General features: G+C 40.8%; 1 protein-coding gene across 4 annotated transcripts in view; it reads left to right on the forward strand.

The window, feature by feature from the left end:
- Positions 1-21,062, forward strand: part of CDH11 (cadherin 11) — a 147,959-nt gene that overhangs the window by 118,434 nt on the left and 8,463 nt on the right. For 3 of the 4 annotated variants that reach the window (XM_038538790.1, XM_038538789.1, XM_038538791.1), the window contains 4 exons: positions 4,269-4,522; positions 10,573-10,709; positions 11,394-11,527; positions 11,759-11,876. In XM_038538790.1, coding sequence (XP_038394718.1) covers positions 4,269-4,522; positions 10,573-10,709; positions 11,394-11,527; positions 11,759-11,876 — 643 coding nt within the window. Of the gene's footprint in view, positions 1-4,268; positions 4,523-8,723; positions 8,836-10,572; positions 10,710-11,393; positions 11,528-11,758; positions 11,877-21,062 lie in introns of those variants that run through there. The other variant, XM_038538792.1, reaches the window with a different exon arrangement.

The raw sequence follows: 21,062 nt of genomic DNA on the forward strand, positions 1-21,062 counted from the left end.
GGTAATCATGCCCTCTGGTTTTCCTCTAGAAAGGTAGCTGAGTGTATTAGCATAGAGCTGTCAACTTACCTTGTTAATTAATATTACTATCCCTTCTGTATGACACTGACATATGAGCACTGACATCGGCAATTCCTGCCTCCCACCCTTCGCTTGTTCAAGTAATTGGGTAGTTGGTTATGCTAAGGTTGTCACCTGATTTCAATGTATGCAGGGTGTAAACACTTACTATGTCTCTAATATCCTGAAACATTTAAATCACCCCATGGAACTCACACATTGCAAATGAGCTCTCTGCATATGATTAATTTGCACATTTCCCCCCCAATTCAGTGTGTTTATTCCAGGCAAAGGAATAATCTTCTATAAAGCACTGAAGTTTAGGTTTAGCACACTGTAAGATGTTATTTCCTTAGGAAGAGGACGTTTGCTTCAACTTGTAGCACAAAGTTCTAAATGTCCACCAGGAAAGAAAATAATTTTTGAGGGGTGAATTCAATAGTTTAAAATGATGGGGCCTATGGAAGTCATTATATGTGGTTTAATAATATGAGATTAAAGAGAGATCATAGACACATTTTTCTCTTAAAATATTCTTTAATATAGTATTTTTACTCATTTCTTCAGTCAGCCATTTTTCTATTGAGAGTTATTGAGTTCTTATCCTTTGTCATCAGGCCTCTTGTGAGAGGCTGGACGTCTTAAGTTGAGACAGAGTCCGGGCTATCGGGAGGTCACAGTTGAAGAGAACAGTTAAGTGAAAATACAATTAAAATAGAGCAGGTTTTCTCAGCCTGGGTGCTATTAACATTTTAGGACAGATGATTCTTGGTCATCCTGGGCTGTTCTGTGCATTGCAGGAAGTTGAGCGTCCTCCCTGGCCTCTCCTTGCTAGACGGAAGCACACATACTACTGCACCCCACCTGTTGTGATGATTTAAAAATAGCTCTAGACATTGCCTCATATCCCCGGGGTGACGGAGAGCAAAATCACTCCCCAGTTGAGAACCGAGTGTGATAAAATCTATGAATATGGGTTATGAATAACTTCTTATACGAGTAAGAATTTACTCCTAGAGAAGTAGGAATTTCCAAAATAGGTAAGAAGAGAAAAAAAAAAAAAAAAGAGCTCCTGTAGGGCTGGTATACATTGAAGGCTACATTGAAGAAACCTGAATAAATTCAGTCTTGAGTTTGAGATGGATACCGTGGGACCCGTTGAAACACTGTTGTTGGAATCCAAGGGAGAAATTACCGAGAACTGAAGAAGGCAGAAGAGATTAGGGTGAGGAGTTTAAGAGATATCTAGGAAGTAGAGTCATTCATGTATCAAATAGCTGAGGAAGCAATAAATATTTCTTGAGTATTGACTCCGTGTCAGACACAGTAAGTGTCAGAGGTGTAATGGTGCATAAGAGAGAACCTGCCCTCAGGATATTCAGACAGGCTCTGTGTGGTTAGCCAAAGAACCAGTGTGAAATGAAAATGAAACATGTCGATGGCTCCGTGGACTTGGGGAGGAAAATCCAATCTGTTCATTGCAACGTCCTTGATCAAGTGGGCTCCTGTTTAGGGCCCCGAGATCCTGGCGCAGTTTCTCAGCTATTTACTTTCAACCAAATAAAGTCCCTGTAAAGCAGTGTGAGCGCAGCATTAGAAGACATTTTAAATATCCACTATTTTAATATCACTAGTTTTATGTCTGAGTATTTTTTATACTGTTTGTCCACACGTATATACATGTGGATACATAACATTTGACACGGTCGCAATCATAGAGTGATCTGATTTATTAACTTAATGTCACATCACAAACATTTTACATGCTGTTATATAATACACATAATCATTTTCAATGACTACATAACATCCCATCCTATTGATGGACCATTATTTCTTTAATAAAATCTCACAGTTGGGTTTGGTGTTTTGTGGGTATGTTTTCCCTGGTTAGATATAACCCTTTATTATGTCTGACAAACACCATGCATTTTTGAATATTGTTTGTTTTGGTTTTCTATTGAATTAATCCCTCGGGGAGAAATCTCAGAGGTGGGATTAGTAAACTAAGGGGTATTAAGATTTTTATGGTTTAAGTAGTGTGTTGCCTCATTTAGCTTTATTTCAACTACTCATAACATGGATATAAATGTTCACAGGGGAAACTACCTTAAATTTTTTTTTTTGGAAGGAGTCAAGGTATAAATTTAGGCAAATGTGTAAAGGTTATTCATCCATCAGCCCTGCTCCCCATTAAGTCAAAATAATTAGTGTAGATGCTCACTTGTTACAGTCAATCTTGGGGAGTGGGGAAGCAAAGATCAACAAGACTCAACAGGATCCTTTGGGATGCCCTCCACCCACCACCCCCAGCAGGGGTGAGAACGAGGGACTGCAGAAAGGCGGCTCAGGGAAGTTGACTTCACAAGCGATGAGGATTGCGCTGACCACCTGAAGACTTAGTCAGGTCTCACTAAAGTAGGAAAGGGCATTCCAGAAAAATGTTTGCAAGGATTTGGGGATTTTTGCTTAGAATCTGAAAAGTATTGGGCAGACCGCAGGGTGACTATACTAGCCTCAACGTGAACAGTGCTGTCCATTGGGGCCATGGCTCTGGACTCTGAGCCCCAAGCCGTTTGCCTAAACGGAGGTTGAGAGCATCAACAGGCTTACCTGAGGTTAGAATGCTTCTCCTTACCTGGTCTCAGAACTCTAATATTGCAGTTCTCTATTTTGTGTAATAATGGCAGAGATTTTTGACAAATCGCAGCAATCTCATACCTGTAGCCCATCCATAAACATTCCTTTCTGCTGCTCAGTAACCCAGAGAAGGACAAAGAAGCTGTTGAGTTCCAGAAGGGTGGATCACCAGGGTCTGATTTTCCTTCAGGAAGAGCAGTGTTCCCTGAATCTGGGGTGATAGGATTGGGAAGATGATGGAAAAACTTTGAATGTGTTTCTCCTCCCCAAAACTGGAATCATCCTGAATTTTGAGCTTTGTAGAATTAGGTCAGGACTAAACCCTATGATTATATGCCCATTCACAATAAGCGTTTGCCAGGCGGTTGACAACAGCATGGCAGGCAGATGCTAACCTTAAAAGACCCAACTCTTTCCAAACATTTGGTAGTTCAGCATCATCCAGAGTGCTAATTAGAAAGTTCTGTTTCCTAGGCATCAGGGCTTGTTTCTCTGCCACAGCTGTACTTTTCACCTTTTGCTGATTGATTCGCTCATTCAGAAACACGGAGTGTTTCCCATCAATTTCTCAATAACTCCAGTCATTCAAATACTAACTCCTCAATTTTTTTTTGAATCTGCATAAAATCTCTACTGTTGATATTTTTATTCTTTAAGTGGGCTTCTTTTAAACATATGTGCATTCTTTTAACAGGGAAGCCTTATTCTCAGTGGCCTTTATCACTTGCCATAAATGGAGGGTAACCTAGAGGTGGATGCAAACAAAACAGCATGACGTCATTACATTCTAGCGAGACATTCATATCACAGTCTCTCAAAAGGAGATTAGGAAACATCATATGTGTTAAAAACTAGCACTATCCTGAGGTATATTGAGGTATCCTTGGTGTGTTTGGTAACGGAAGAATTAGAAAAGGAATACGAGTGTCAATAAGTAACTCCATAAGTAAGTTAATGTCATTCAACAAATCCATCCACCAAAATCACCCATAACGTCCCTGAAGTCATCTTAAGGGCCATGTTGGTAAGGGTCCCAGACTTTGGGAAACGCTGCATGGTCAGAAAACCAAAAATTAGGCTGTCAACATGATTAAGCCAACTGTGTGTGTGTGTGTGTGTGTGTGTGTGTGCGCGTGTGAACGAGAACAGTCCCTTAACAAGACATACTTGTGCTGAAATTCAGTGGGTGTTTTTATTACCAAGATTTTTGGTAGTTTACAGAATGGGCCACAACGGTTACTTTTGTAGTGTTTTAATTCCTCGCCTTGGATGATTTTAGGGAGTGATCTGGACAGCCTTAGTGTTGTTATTATAGAATGAAGTTCATTTTCGATGATGTGATCCTTCCGTGTCTGTTGTGCTCCTGAATTACCCACGGAGCACAGTCCACATTTCAGCAATTGATTTGTCTGATTTTCTGACCGAATGGCTCAGGTAATTGGATATTGAATAGACCCCGATTTTCTCCCTTTGAGGAGCTATTCACTCTGCCCTGTAAAACAATCCGGTCTTTCTCCTCACGACTCTTTCAAGGAATTGGTTGTCAATCTTCTCTTCTCTCTTGTCAGCCCGTAGATTTTGAAACCAAAAGAGCATACAGCTTGAAGGTAGAGGCGGCCAACGTGCACATTGACCCGAAGTTCATCAGCAACGGGCCTTTCAAGGACACTGTGACGGTGAAGATTGCAGTGGAAGACGCTGATGAGCCCCCCATGTTCTTGGCTCCGAGTTACATCCATGAAGTCCAAGAAAATGCAGCCGCTGGCACTGTGGTTGGGAGAGTGCATGCCAAAGACCCTGATGCTGCCAACAGCCCCATAAGGTACAGGCATTTATGTAAATGCCTGGATGAGGAATCTTAGAGGCAAGAGGTTTTAGGAAAGCCCTGAGGGAAGCACATCCTTCGGTTTCAGAAAGGGCCCAAGACGATCAGGATCAAGGCAGTGTACACGAGACTAAGCTTTAGAAGACCTGGGTTTTCCTTGCTCTCTGCCACTAACTTTTTGGATAGGCTTGTCCAGCCCACCTACTTTCTGTCCGCCGCAGACTGGCCCGTGTGTACTAGGTGATGCCACTCTCAGTGGGGCCTGCCTCAGGGAACTGTGGGGAGGCAGGAGTAAGGACCTGAGGTAGTCATCATGATTACAATGTATTGAACACCCTTCTAGGCTCCAGGGACCCTATTACTTGCGTTAGATGCATGATCTAATGTATCCTTTCAACTTTATTTTATAGGAATTATTGTCATGTCAATTGAGGGGAAATGGTGTCTGGGGTGGGGGGGGGTGCAACGTGACTCGGCCAGGACGACACAGCCAGGGAACAGGGAGCTAGGAGACTCGCTCTGTCTATCCGATGGCAGCTGAGCACTTTGAAGAGATAACAAAGGGCCGTACAATTGTAGGCTGCTTTCACGATTGTGAATGTATCTTTGTGACTTAATAAAGCTAGCTAGAAAAGTGGTTCAGAACCCTGCGCCCCCACACCTGAGGCACTGAGGAAGAGGAGGGAGAGGAGAAAGGGAGGAAGACAGCCGGAGAAGGACGCCGAGGATGGGGATGGGGCCAGAAGTGCGCGGCTAACTGACACCTGCACCTGCCTTGGAGTCTAGCAGGGGTTTATTTGTCCGTGGCCCTTCCACTGATGCCTTTTTTTTTTTAAGATTTTATTTATTTATTTGAGAAAGAGTAAGAGAGAGAGCAGGGGAGGAGCAGAGGGAGAGGGACAAGCAGACTCTGTGCTGAGCATGGAGCCCGACTCAGGGCTCGGTCTCACAACCCGGAGATCACGACCTGAACCCAAATCAAGAGTCAGAGGCTTAAGGGACTGAGCCCCGCAGGCGCCCCACACTGATTCCTTTCTCGCCTGGACTTCTTCCTCTGCCTCCTTCTGGTGTTTCTCCCCCACCTTTCTCTTGTCCTATAGCCAGACTGAGCATTTTTAACTCTACTTCCAAACATCATGTGAGACTTCAGACTTCCGTTATCAGTGATCAAGTCATTCCCCCTTGCAGCTCCCTCCAGAATAATCCCAACTCTCTTATTTAGTATAAGGCTCTCGAAGCCTCTCCACCCTGATTCCTGCTGTGCGCTGCTCATCTCTTCCCTTTTTGGTCTATTTTCCTCTAGCCTCAGACTCCGAGCTGCAGCTAACCTGCTCCACCTCCTATTCTTTGAAGCCTCACCTACTCTCTCCTGATTCCTGACCTTTGCATGTTCCTCCTCCGCTTGGGAGCCCTGCTCCCCCTTCTTTCACACTTGCACATGACACTCATTTTCCCACCACCCCTTGGGTGTCACCTTTTCTAGAAATTTTTCCAAGACACCCTACCGATGGATCCGATGCAGCTTCCACCTCACAGCGCTCACCACACAAAATCTCGGTGACTCCCTATGTGTTGTCCCCGGCACACTCAAAAAGGGCCTAGGACGGTCTGTCTGGTTCCAGGGTAGATAAGCTACAGCCACAGGAACAGTTCAGCCACCAGCTGCATTTTAAGGAACTGCTCTCCCGTTTTTCATAATGGCTCTATCTTGAAGAGAAACCTGCACTCCTTGTTCACTGCTGCATTAGTCTCAATAGCCAAGACATGGAAACAACCTAAGTCTCCATCAGTGGATAAATGGATCAAGAAGATGTGATATATATGTGTGTGTACGTGTGTGTGTGTATATATATATTATATATATATATAAATTAGGCTTTAAAAGGACAAGGGAATCCTATCATTTATGATGATTTGGATGAATTTGGAAGTCATTCTGCTAAAAGAAATACATCAGACACACAGAAAGACAAACATAGCATGATACTACTTAAGTGTGGAATCTTAAAAATTCGAACTTTGAGAAACAGAAAGCAGAATGGTGGTTGCCAGGGTAATTGCCACTAAGGGGTGGAAACATGAGGAGATATTGGTCTTTGGGTATGACTTTCATTCATAAAATGAGTAAGTTCCAGAGATCTAATGTACAGCCTGATAATCCTATTTAAAAATGTATTGTATACTTGCAATTTGCTAAGACGGTCCATCTTAAGTGTTCTCACCACACACACAGGAAATGATAACCGTGAGAGGCGATGAACCTATTAATCAGCTTGACCACGGTAATCATTACACAAAGAATATTTATATCAAAACACCCTATTGCACACATTATATATAGACTTTTTATTAACTGTCAATCATACCTCGGTAGAGCTGGGGAAAAGAGTAGACAAATCTGAGCATGAAAAAATGTTTGCCAAGAACAGTGGAGTTTTTCTGTTGACACCAAAGGAAACGCAGGAGGAAGGCCTGAATGAGAAGGTTGTTAGTTGCCTTTCAACCCTTGAACGTTGTCTCTCTTTGGGGAGAAAGGAAGAGAATTGGCCTCTAGTGGGCATCTGCTTAGCCCCAGACAAGGTGTTGTCTATGTTATTTAAATTAATCCTCAGACACCCTTTGAAGCCATGACTGCTTTAGGATGGAACTGGAAGTACTGAGCCTGGGGTGGGGGAGGGGGGTGCATTCTTCAAAGGCGCCTGGCAGTTGAATCTGGAGGGCTAGACTTTAGTCCAGATCTGTCTTCAGTCCTTTCTGAGTTTCTTGCTCTACCCTAACCGCTACCACCAAACCGAGTTCCCAAGAGGGTTTGAGGGTGGTGTTCTCTCTAGGCAGGAAGATACGTGGCATGATGACTGAGGAGTGGTGTACCGACACCTTTAAACGACTCCAAAATGGCCATGGTGTAGATTTTAAATGAGTTAGCTTTGGCCTGAGAGTATCGAGGTGCCGTAGCAACGTTCTGGAAGAGAGATGACGTAAAAACTCTCGGAACAACTGCTCATTTCCTCTGTGCCTCATGTCTCCAGGATCCGCATCTGCGATTGGTTATTTGGGTCATGTTTTCACTGGTAGCTGTTCTGTGTGTGTCGGCAATTTCTGTGTCTATAATTATCCAAAGATGCTCAGAATGGCTCTTGAACACCACCCCCCTTACCCGCTCCGTCTCTGTTCCCCAAACAAATTACAGAGCATTGAAAGCTTCTTACGCAGTCTGCCTCCTGCCCTCCTGTCCTCACTACCTAATTCCCTGATTGTTGATCTTCACCTGTATAGGAATTCATGCCCTCGGACACCTGGGTAGGACATGACAGTGTCAACCAGGCTCTTAGCTTGCGGAAATTCTGCAGATCTTTCTTCTCAGATTCTGTAGCGTTCAACACACTTCTGTTCACTCTTGGCTTTTGGAGGTATCTCTCTTCTTAGCTACCTTGGCAATAATCTGTTCGTGCGTCGGACAGGACCACGCTGGGGTCTTCACCAGATCCCTGGCCTGACCGTGGGGAGTCCCTGAGACACGTCCTTCTGACTTGCACCTTTCTCTCTCTCCGTCCCCTCATCTACAGCATTCCTACCCATCGCATGATTGAATTAATGCTCCAGATTTATTTTCTGCCTCAGGGCTGATCTTTCTCCCTAATTCTACTCTGTACCTATTCTGCGGTCTGCTGTGAATTTTCACACTTGCTTTCTCCTTTACTGGCTCATTCATTCATTTAGACTTATTTTTGAGCTCATATTTATCGTGACACACTTTTTTAAAAAAAGTACATCCTACCTACTTCACCTTGAATCTGTGAAACCCGAGGTAGGCCTGGCTTGTTACTCTCCGAGCACGGCAGCATGTCGCCAGGGGAGTCTAACCTCTTCTACTTGTTAAGCTGGTTTTGTTTTTGTGTTTCTCAATGTCTCCTTTTCTGACTCCCAGCCGAGGAACTCTCCAGGACTCCCCCAGCCTCCCCAATATCAACTGCGTCCCACTGGTGCTCTCTTCGCCACACAGCCTTGCATCCCCTCTCTCTCTCTCCTATCCCCCCTCCGGTACCCGTCGCCTCATTCAGATCCTAACCATTTCTCTGGCCTTCCTCCACTCTCTCTTGCTTAGACCATCTTGTCCCTCCTACTGTATTAATCATCGCAATAGTCCGATTCCATTTCTTTGTTCCTCTAATCGAAAACCTTCTATGATTTTTCGCAGGCGGCGGGATGCAGGTCATACTCTGTAGACTGACATTTGAGAGCTGCCATGATCCATCCACACAGTGTGACAGCAGCAACAAGAAGAGCAACTCTCTGTCGCACTGTTTACAGTATGCGAGGCGCTAGGTTATATATCTTAATGTGTAATTTCCTGTAATTCCTACTGATAAGCCAAAAGTTAGGTACACTAATATTCCAGTTTAAAAGATAAGGAGGCTGAGATTCAAAGCACTTAAGAGGCTTTTCCAGTATCACGGGGCTTACAAGTGCTGGAGCATAAACTTGCATCTAGGACTTTACAAACTCAAAATGCATGCACGCCCTTTGTTTCTAGAGAATAACACTTTGAATTGTTAATTATCTCTCTCCCCGTGAGTGTGTCTTGTCATGTCAACTAGATAGTTAACTCCCTGGTGGCAGGGGAAAGAGACAGTCTCTTATTTTTGCCTCCTTTTCACAGAGGGCTATCTGCGGAAGGCTGTGTTAACTGAGCCTCTCCCGACATTTGGGAGGTGTAAATGGTTTATCTTCAGTTTCCTGACGGGGGCAGGGGATTCATCATTCCATCCCCGCAGGGAGCTTCAAAGGATGAGCTCTTGTCTTTTATCCTGTGAAGTGCTGCTCCATGTGGGGGACCCCTCTGGAAACATGATCTAGAATTGGAAGATCTGGATTCTAGTGTTGGCTTCCCCAGAAACTAGATGATTGGCCATTAGCAAATCCCATCATTTGTGCATTGAAGAGGGTACATTCTATGCCATCCATGGCCTTTGTCACCTTTAACGTATTTTGGGTTTTATTACCCTTGATGAACGCCTTCAGACTTATGTATTCTGTGAACTTTAGGAAAGTGCTGCTTAGCCCTCCAAGAGCAGTAAGCCACCCAGTTATGAAGCCCAGGATGACTCCCAGAGTTAACCCAATCACCTTTTCTCTTCATTTTGGAGGTAGGATGACAGAATGCAAAGGAAAGGGGCTTTGGAATTCAACAGACTTCTTAAAGTCAGCCCTCCAGTACTTAGAACTCTGGGTGTCCTGGGCAAGTACTACACCTCAATATAGGCCCTTCTTGTCCCTTCGCCCTCCTACACTTTGGCATAAACACAGTCCAGTAATATTCTGGAAATTATTTTGTCTTTTGTTAGAAAAAAAGCAAATTTTCTAGTGGGCAGGAGTAGCTGAAACCTTCCAGCCATGCTATTAGGCACAGCCCATCATGGTAGTGTGGGGAGTTTGTTCTACAAATAATCACCAAGCCTGCTTTGCGTATTTCACGGTGGAATTCAGAACCAAGCTACCTGGGAATCCCTAAAACCAAATAAATAAACTAAACAAATCCATTCTAAATAGAGTTGGCATTTTTCTTTAAATAAGGAGAAAACTGATTTTTTAGGACCATAAATGATCCTTGATGATAAGTTTAGATAAACTTGAAACTATTTGATATTTAATATGCAAAAATCTGATAAAGGTTTGATACATTTGTGACTTTCTGAGTAGTTTGGGAGCAAGGCAATCCCACTTCCCAAAGGCAGTTTCATAAATATTCAAATGGTGGGTGATTGTAGTAAATATGAAGAAATATGCAACATGCCATTATGCTTCTCAATCAAATATATGCTAAACAGCTCTTTCATTCATTGTACTGAATAAAGAATCCCAATGTGGCAAAATAGTTTCTATAAAAGATTCATGTAGGAAGTTTAAAAAGTAAATTTGATTAAAAAGGAAACCTAGTTCAAGCAATTCATTGAAAAAGTTGTTTTAAACATAGCATGGAGAAAATATTCAAATATTAAGCTGCTCAAAATGTCTCTGTCTAATTGCCTCATTTGCATTCTGCTTAGGTATTCAATCGATCGTCATACTGACCTCGACAGGTTTTTCACTATTAATCCAGAAGACGGTTTTATTAAAACCACGAAACCTTTGGACAGAGAGGAAACCGCCTGGCTCAACATATCCGTTTTTGCAGCAGAAATCCGTAAGTATTCTCCTAAGGGTTGTTGTTGTTTTTTTTAAGATTTATTTATTTATTCATGAGAGACACAGAGAGAGACGGGGGAGGTGGGCAGAGACACAGGCAGAAGGAGAAGCAGGCTCCTCGAAGGGAGCCCGACGTGAGACTCTATCCCAGGACCCTGAGCCAGGGGCAGGTGCCCAACCGCTGAGCCACCCAGGAGTCCCTCCCCTAAGGGTTTTGGTTCTATCTTCCCAAATTTTATTCCATCAGACTCTATAGATATTTTGGAAAATGGCAGACAGCTGAGATAGTATATATTTTTTAGTCTTAAGCATATTTTTTCAAACTTTAAAATTTATTCTTGGTCATCAATCGAAGAAGACATAGAAACACACAGAGATATTTTCTTTCTTTCTTTCTTTCTTTTTTTTTTTTTTTTTTTTTTTTTTTTTTTTTTTTGCCGACCTGGGGAATAGTCTTGGCAAGGGAGCTGATAGCCCTCAGCAGCTTGAAGCTCACAGCCATCACTGAAGGATCCCCCACTTTATCCCTCCACACAGTATCGTTTAAACCCAGAGTAGTAGAACCGTTAGAGCCAAGATTTGGGGGTGCTTGTTTACCTAAAGACCAGCGGTTCTCAAACTCGATCACACACTCGAATGTCACAGAGGGCTTGTATTTACTATCTGAATTCTCTTCTTTCAGACAATAGGCATCAGGAAGCCAAAGTCCCGGTGGCCATCAGGGTCCTTGATGTCAATGATAACGCTCCCAAGTTTGCTGCCCCTTATGAAGGCTTCATCTGTGAGAGTGATCAGACCAAGCCACTTTCTAACCAGGTAATGATGCTTTCTCCTTCCCTGGCTGCAAACAGGGCATTTGGAAGCAGAGTTTAGTCTTGAGAGCTTCATCTAGAGATACTTCCCACTGCCCAAGAGGCTTTCAGAGCCCTACTTTAATGTAACTATGTCCTTTTGTTAAACCCAGCCTTCTTAGCTGGCCAGGAAGTTTTGAATAAATGATGTGCCAATGTCAGCATGATTTATTTATGGGCCACCTTTCTCTTTCAGCCAATTGTCACAATTAGTGCAGATGACAAGGATGACACAGCCAATGGACCAAGATTTATCTTCAGTCTACCCCCTGAAATCATTCACAATCCAAATTTCACAGTCAGAGACAACAGAGGTTCGTACCAAGGTTCCTATGCATTCAGAGAAGTAGAAACGGGCGAATGAATGGCTTTTATATTGCAGAGCACAAGTGTTTTCCCTAATCTTAATAATGCCTCTCTGTTGAAGAACAAACAAGAAATAATAATGCCACCTTTATTTTGAGCCGTGTGGGCTCACTTGGTGCATATGAATAAGTGATTCTAATTTTATTTTACTCTTTTTGTTGGCTTTGATATTCATGAAGCAATGGGGAAACCATGTGGGGAAGCTTACGGGGTCAATATGCAAACAACTTCATTTATCTTTTTTTTAAGAGGTTGATAAACCCTTGGGGGGAAGCATGGCTCTATGAATATTGATATCAAGTAAAGCATTAAAAGAGATTAGTTCAACTTTGTAAGGCAATGTAGTCTTTCAGCTGGCCTTCCCTTCCAAGCCCGGTTTTAATGCGGTGTGGTTGGGTACAGAGCTTGAAACCTAAAGGTGGTTGCAGAATTATTGCCTGAAGGGTGTGAACAAAGCATTATTTGGCCACCAGAAATAGGGCGAAATCTGATGTCACTCCTGCTTCTCATTTCATCCGAGAGGTTCTAGACTTACAAATCGTTCGAAGTAGTTGTTCTTGTTGAATAGGACCAAGCTGATAGAGTCCCTTGACAAAGCTGGGAGCAAGCCAGGACCAAAAAATAAGTTTCTTGACTTCTGGCCAGGCTATTTTGGTCTGCGGCTGTTCCTATGAGCCTGTGACAAGGCAGGTCTGTGGATAACGGGGAGACAAATGCCATCATTTGACATAAGAATAAAAGGTGGTCGTCCTCACTACATACGCTTTCGGTAGCCACACATTCGCTTTGCGCTGGGTTATGGATTGATTGCTTTCCCAGTGACTGAGATCAGCCTTCGAGGAGCTCAAGTTAACCTAATATGTACTGTCGCTTCCCCATCACTGTCATCACTATCATCAGTATTATAAATCCCAGCAGCTACGCTCCAGACACCAGGCCCAGACCCTTCCCCCAGTCTCTGATTTCATTCTCTTGGCACACTGTAGGTCAGGGTGGTTATTATCCTTCCCATTTGAAGATGAGGAAGATGGGGCACAGAATCATCAGGTAACTTGTTCAGAGTCAATCAGCCACATAGGAGTCAGACCGTGGCTTTAAATCCAGGCTCTCAAAAAAAAAAAAAATAAATAAATAAATAAATAAATAAATAAATAAATAAATAAATCCAGGCTCTCAGAGGCTAGAGGCTACAGCCCTAACGTAACCACTGGCCCTACGCGGTTGATTATTAAAGCCCAGGAGTTCCCCACGCTGCTTGGATTTGAGGGGATATGATCTAACATACTTTATTATTAGTTCTGAAGCTGATTTGAACATTTAATGATGGCCTTTTTAAATCAAGCACATATCAAAGGAGACTGTAGGATAAAATGTCCTAGGTGCCACGACAGATTTTTCTCTGCAGATGCCTTGCTCTTCGCAGTGGATATGCTCTTGAGAGCCTGGGTGTGAAGGTAGTGGCACGAGAGACCTGTGTTTTCAAGCAACCCTATGAAACAACCTGCCCTTCACTTAGTAAATAATTCCTATCGTTTTGAAATAGAAATAGTACGTAAAGTGCTTTAATTTTATAGTTCATCTAGGGTTTTGTCTTTTACTTCTTGGCTTTGGTTGATGGGCACCTGTGAGTGCCTCAAGCACCTTTGAGAGATAACTCTGCACAGCCCTGAGATAGAGGAGGAGGAGTAGCACTAGTGGTGCGCGTGTGTAATATAGGAATTTCCTTTCATAAAGAAACGTTTCTCCAAAGCAGGGAGGCCCTGGCATGTAGTGGCCATTTAATAAGTGTTTCCTGAGCTAACCTGAAGAAGGTAGCATACGGTGTTTTCATAGTGCTTTCTAAGATGTGGTACACTTCGGAGTGGAGGACGAGAATCTCTGCCTCCACTCTTGGATTTTTCTTAATTTTCAAACTATTTTGGGATCCCACCCCGGATTGATATATTGCTACACTGACATAAGCCTAAGCGTTTGCCAGTTTTATGACGAAGAAGTTACTTCTTAGCAAAATATTTCAGCATACATTTAGTTTTATCAATAGTAAGGTGATTGACTCTGGAAAACTCCGCTGTTCTCACATGCACCGTCTGTCACTCCCTCTTTTATGATCTTTTTACTCAAATATTTATGGTCAGACTCATCTCTGTGTTTTCTTATAATCCCCAACTTACATTTGCGGTCTAACTCCTGGATCGTATGCCCAGCAACATTCCTGTTTTATGGCTGGACACCTCCGGACACAGCAGGTGTTTCTAGGTTTCTCTCACTGTACCAACGTCGCCTCCATCACCTGCCTTGTCTTCCTTGTTTTTATATGTACAATAATATTTAGCTGCTGTTAACCATCTGAAAACATTATACTAAAGCATATTATTCTCTGGGGAGTTAGAAGTATTTTACTTTGTCACGACACCTCAGGAAAGCCCTCGATATTTTCAAAGAGCTTCTGTTACCATGGATGAGCCAGCCCAGTACACAATCTGTCTCCCCTGCTCTTCCCTGTAAGAGTCTAATCCTATGCAGAGCTACCACTTTTGCAGGGAATTGCTACTTTTTAAGAAAAATGACTTTATTAACTATGGCAAACAGTTAATGAAAACTCCCATGTTTAGAGCTATTACAAAACCTTAAAGCAAATACAGTCCTATAATTATCATTTAATAGAGTCTCTTTCTGCTAGCTCCTAGAAGTAATTACATATTGAAGTAATCCAAAAGGAGTAATCACATTCCACATCCTATTAATAGCCTACTGAGTTACCAAATTTCTTGGCTGAGACTGTTTTCCATAGAAAACATGAGATAATGGTTTATATCACGCTGAGTAAAAGCATCAGGTTTCTTTCTCCTTGAGTGTTTACTTCCATTATGCCATGTAAATAATCAGGATTGTGTTTGCCTAAACTCACCATAAGCATTACACGTCTTTAGAAATACGAGGGAAGCCATCTGAATACACCCAAGTCTTTTATTTCATTTTTCCCTTACTCCGTTCTGTAGCCAAGCTTCACAGATGACTCAGCAGGGAGCCGGTGAGTAGAACACTGGATGACTCTTCAACATTTAAGTCCATCTTGGGCTGTTAATATCACAAATGATGCTGTTCGGGCAGATGAAGAAGAGCTGACCTGCCCTGGTTTTGAGATGCATTTACTTTGAAAATATCAGACTTATGGCATCTCTAAAAACACAAGAAATCTGTAATGGATGAGAAAAGTGCAAAGAAAAAAATGTTGAGAAAAACCCTTCCCATCTAGCTAGCTCTTCATTAATTTATAAAACTTTATCATGGCCATTGTTTCACTTAATTCCTCAAATCCGCTTAGTTCCTCGTGGGATTAGGCATGGATACTTTCATCCCCACCTCCTGGATAAAGGAGTATGAGACATCAGGAGCTTCAAAGACTTGCCCAAGGCCACACTGCTTATCAGTGAAATAAGGAACAAGCTTGGGTACTTGGAGGGTTCCATCAGGTATACACTCTACACAATTAATATAAAGCTCATGTCTTTTCTAGTTAATTCTTTAAAAAAAAAATCTTTGTTTGCCTTATAGTTAAATAATAATCATCAGAAGAGGAAAAATCTGAAGTTCAATGCAATCTAAGGTTCCAGGGGAAATGGGACGGACACACTGTACTTCAGGTTCAATTTAAATCACAGCCACGATAATTGTAATAATCTATATTTGCAAAGAACTTCATGATTTTCTTGCACTATATAATTAGCATATATTCTTTGTAGGAAAGTTAGAAAATACAAACAAGCAGAAATACTTTTATAAATAATAACTTGGTAAAAGACTAATCAGAAATAATCATTGCTCGTTTTCATTTCTGTCCAGACTTTTTTTTTTTTTGGCATGCACATATATATGAGCTTTATAAAAGGCAATCATGAGATCCATGTCCATTTTTTCCCAGCTAATAATATGTGAAACACATTTACCGGCATCAGTATGCTTACATCAACATTCTCTTCTGAATATCTTCCTAACTTCTATTGTAAAGGTGTCTGATCTCAGTTGACCATGGTGTAGGTACATTATTTGCACGCTCTTTTGTCAAATATCTAATTAGGATTTTTGGATAAATTTCTAGAGTTGAATTATTGGATCCAAAGCCTTTGATAGTTAAGTGCCCATCAGAAATATGTATACTACCAGAAATATTTATAATACCATAAGTAAAATAGGTCCGGGACTCATTTCCTCACATTCAAGCCAACCTTAGATATTATTACTCCTTTAAAATCATTGGCAAATTGAGAAGTGAAATATAATCACATTCCATAATGTCAATGACTTTCATTATTAGTAAACCTAGGATCTTTAAAAATAAGTATTGATCATTTCTTTTCTTTTTCTTTTGTAAATTGGCTATTCATGATCTTTGTCCATTTTTTAAATTGTATATTCATCAATTTGCAATTGACTTGTAAGGTCTCTCCATCTTTGGATGTTATTGACCTTGGACCTGTCATACCTACTACATAGAATTTCTCAGGGGTGCAATGCCCTTTCGATTCTAATTGTGCTGTGTTCATAATTATAGACCTTGTACTTTGAGTACCAGTTTTTCTCTGTTTAATATTATCTTTAGCAAAGCTTTCCTCATCCAAAATTGATGTCAATATTCACCTATTTTTTTTTCTTTCTTACACATCCTGTTTTCCGATTCAACCATTTGTCCATGTGAAATAATTGTGTAGCTCCCATTTGTTGGCCATTAGCTAAATATCATTTAAGAAACAATGGGTCGGGATCCCTGGCTGGCGCAGCGGTTTGGCGCCTGCCTTTGGCCCAGGGCGCGATCCCGGAGACCTGGGATCGAGTCCCACGTCGGGCTCCCGGTGCATGGAGCCTGCTTCTCCCTCTGCCTGTGTCTCTGCCTCTCTCTCTCTCTCTGTGACTATCATAAATAAATAAAAATTAAAAAAAAAAAAAAGAAACAATGGGTCATTCCCACCTGCTTCACAGCAGTATCTTTATTGTTATCTATATTACATGGTACAGTTGGCCCTTGAACAAAGCAGATTTTTGAATGGCATGAGTCCCCTTACACATGGAATTTTTTTTTTAGATAAAACCAGTACCATACTATAAATGTATTTTCTCTTCCTGAGGATTTTTGTAAATATTCTTTCCATCCAGAAGTGTGATCTGACTTTCCACTGAATCAGTTCTCTTTTTATTGCCATCAGGAAGGTTTTGTAATTGTCTTCTATGTATTTCTTATTAAGCTGATGGCTAACTACCTTATATTTTGGATGCTGTTGTGAAGTGGATTTTTAAATTATATTTCCTAAGTGAATATTTTTAGTATAAACTATAGCTTTTTAAATTAATTTGTTTATTATTGTACATTGTTCTAAAGTGATATAACACCTCAGCTAATTTTTCTGGATTTTTCTGAGACAACTACATAAAAATTATATAATAATATTTTGCTTTGTCTTTTTTTTAACGTTTGGTGGGTTTTTTTTTTGTCTATTTGCATATATTTGCACTTCTAGATTGTTAAATAACAGCAATAATAATAGCCATTCTTGTTTTACGTGTTAGTCAAGAGTTTCTAAAGTTTCACCATTAAGCATAATATTGGTAGTAATATTCAAACTAAGATTTGTGTTGTGGGGTATGTATTTTAGGAAATTTCCTTTCCATCATTATTTTATTTTTTTAAAAAAGAAATGTTCAGGGGCACCTATGTGGCTCAGTCGGTTAAGCATCCAACTCTTGATCTCACTAAGGTCTTGATCTTAGGGTCATGAGTTCAAGTCCCACGTTGGGCTCCAGGCCAGGCATGGAACTTACTTTAAAAAAAAAAAAAGGATGTTCAGTTTTTATCATAATTTTTGAATTCTTACCAGAGGAGAGTATGATTTTGTCCTTTAACCTAATGATTTGTTAAAGTAATTAAATTGAAATATCCTAATATTGAACCTCATATTTTTAATTTCCAAACCTCTTCTTCCAAACAGTGATCATTTGATAAAATATAGCAGAAGAGCAAGGGTTAGCGATTAAATGATTGGTTTTACTCTTTATCGCTAGAAGGGGAACAATCTTAACATAAATATTTGACACATAATTAATCCTTTTACTGCTTCATTTATTTTTTTTAATTGCCAATTATTACATCAGTCCTAACTCATAGACTGAGCTGGTGTTTTGAGAGGAAGGCACTAAAACAACGGAAGGTGGGCACAGTGGAACGCATCCTGGGTTCCCAGAATCCCAGAGTTGCTTGCTCTCCAATAAGAAAGTTGGAGGCAAATCAGATCATGGGGTTATTTAGCTATTGAAACACCGCTTAGTCATTTGAGCAAGAGAGGACAGTTTTAGGAGCTTGCAATAAGCCCCTATTTTAACACTAGCAAAAATACTCTTAGGATTTTAAGTCAACAAATTGAAAGTGCAGCCCTTTCAACATTGTGAAGCAGCTTCCCTATTTCATTTGACATTCTTCACCTTTGATGTTTCTTCTGTATCTTGTGTCAGCGTGACTTCCATCAAAAACTAGGTAATTTCATAGTTCCCTGATTACAGTCTCTTCTTTCTATCTTCCATAATCATGGGAAAATGAGCTGTTCTGATATACTTTGCTCTGCCAGGAATGGACTCCTCCTGCCTATTTCTCCTCTTTCAGGTCTCCCCATAAATGAAGTCACTGAAGCAAAGCTTTGCAGGCTATCCCCGTCCCGTCTTGAGTGCTCCTTCCTGTAAGGAAGGGACACTGCCATAGTTTTTCATATTTTTCCCTTTCTTGCATTTTAAATACTCATTTCCCTGTCTGTCTCCCATTAGAACATAAGCTCAGTGGGGGCAATGTCCCAGCACTTACAATAGTGGGTAGACCAAATGCAAGGATTAAAATGAAAGAATGGCTGGGGGAAAATGTGATGTGTCTCAGAAATTTCAGGGATCCACTATGATTAGGGGGAAATGATTATGTTATGATATACGCTTCAGGCTGAAAAAAACACCCACCTTATAATGTTGGAATGTTCTGAGGAGTCAATAGCACATAACCCACCTCTTCTTTCCATTCATTATCTATTATTCCACAAAGTTAAATCGGACATCTAGGGTTTGGATCCAGGCAGAGATGACCTTGAAATTTGGCAAGTGTATTATCTAAGGTGGGCCAAGTTGAAGATCAGATGAGCTCTGATACCTGATGCATTCAGAGTTTAGTTTGAACTACTAAAAAATGCAAAAATCAAACCAAAACAACAACAAAAAATGTGCATGAAAAGCAGGTTTGGCTGAATAAATCAGGATAGCCACAACAGATTCACCCAGATTAGACCAATTAGCAAACATCTTTTTTTCTCTCCCACCTCACCTTTTTTTTTTTTCCTAAGCTTAGAACTTTTTTTTTTTTTAATGAGCAGTATCAGATAGCATCAAAATATGTGTCTGGTTTTTTACTTTTGTTATTTAAAGATAGCCAAATAGATTTCTATGGAATTTTTTTCCCTCTTAATTGCTTCAATATGGAAGATGCTCTGTTGGCAGATCAAAATGGCAGATGTCTTTTAATGCACTGCCATTTTCTCTGTGTAAATAATTATGTTCCTTTTCTGCCTGAATTTCATTGTGGCAGTTTGTCCATTACAACATGGCTTATCTGGGATCTCACTCCCTCCCCAGCCCAACAACAACAACAACAAAAAGATCGGTCATTTTGGTGGAACAGACACATTAGTCTTTCAAGATTTCCTTTGGTCACTGATTTAACTAACTCCTGGGATTTCTCAACTCACTTAAAGACCCTAAATGTTTATATCTCACTGAATTCCTTGGTAGTTGTCCTTGTCTTAAAGCAAGAAATACTTAGGCAGTACGTTTATTTTTCCCTCCCTATCACGGAGGAGAGAATTTTCCTTGTACAAAAATGGCAGAAGAGTTAATTTTAAGGGAAGTGGTAAATACAATAAAGAAAAGTCTATTAATACCAACCAACAGTGCACACTTAGATGTCTCATGCACACATGCATATAAAGTTATTCCTGCAATGTTATGTATTATAATTCATGTTTTGCTGATCCCTCAGTATCAAAGGTGTTAATTAAAAGATCGTGATGATCTCCTCTTGGCGTACAACTCCTTAATTCAGTTGGAAGACATTACAGCCATCAGAGTCTTGGGTCAGACAATTTTCTTCATTAATATGTATACATAAGCTATTAAGGTCATCTATGAGCAGAAGTAATATCCAAAATATAAAAAATTCAAACTTTACAAGTTTTATTTGAAATTTCTATTATTTCAGTCCCTCAGTTGAGGATGGCAAATATGGCATCAAAAGCTTCAATTAAGTTTTGAATAATCACACATCTAAATGAGTATTTAAGATCTAAATAACTAGGGGCACCTGACTGGCTCACTTGTTAGAGCATGTGACTTGGGACCTTGGGATCATGAGTTCAAGTCCCACGGTGGTGTAGTTTACTTAAAAAAAAATTAAGATTAAAAAAATTAAATCTAAGTAATTAAACTTTCCAGTGATGTCTTTTGTAATTGCGTAGCATATATACTTGTAAAAGTATTAAAGCTTAAAACTCCATTAAGACTTCTGAGACACATACTATATTCATACATATGTATAGTATGTAGATGTATATATCTGTGTATATATATATATATACACACACACACATATATTTCAGTACATACATACATGTTTTTTTTTCCATGATCCTGATAGAGCTATTGCCACATTTCTAGGGAAATATGTGGGAGGGCTCAGAGGAAAGTAATCAAATAACGATTATTCTTGTAGCAACTGACTGTATAACTGTCTTCAAGTGCGTGGGAGCTTCTAAAGTGGTAGATTGACCTACTTCATCTCAGGTTTGTGCAGTAAGGATAGAGCACGTAGATTTGGGTCGGAAGTGAACGAAACAGGAGCGAGGCTCGGCGTCAGCTCTCTAAGAGTCTCTAGAGAGGGGACCTCATCTGATCAGACTGAACAATGACAGGACAGAGGAAACAGAGTAGCCAACCAAAGGCCATCTTAAGAGCTTCGAGGAAGCTGCTGAGGTGACTCATTCCTTCACCTTAGGTCAAGCCTTCCTCCTAACGTCATGGGGAGACCACAACATGCGAATCCTTTGCTGCAGTGGTTT

The sequence above is a fragment of the Canis lupus genome, chromosome 5, assembly GCF_011100685.1.
Source record: "Canis lupus familiaris isolate Mischka breed German Shepherd chromosome 5, alternate assembly UU_Cfam_GSD_1.0, whole genome shotgun sequence".
NCBI lineage: Eukaryota > Metazoa > Chordata > Mammalia > Carnivora > Canidae > Canis > Canis lupus.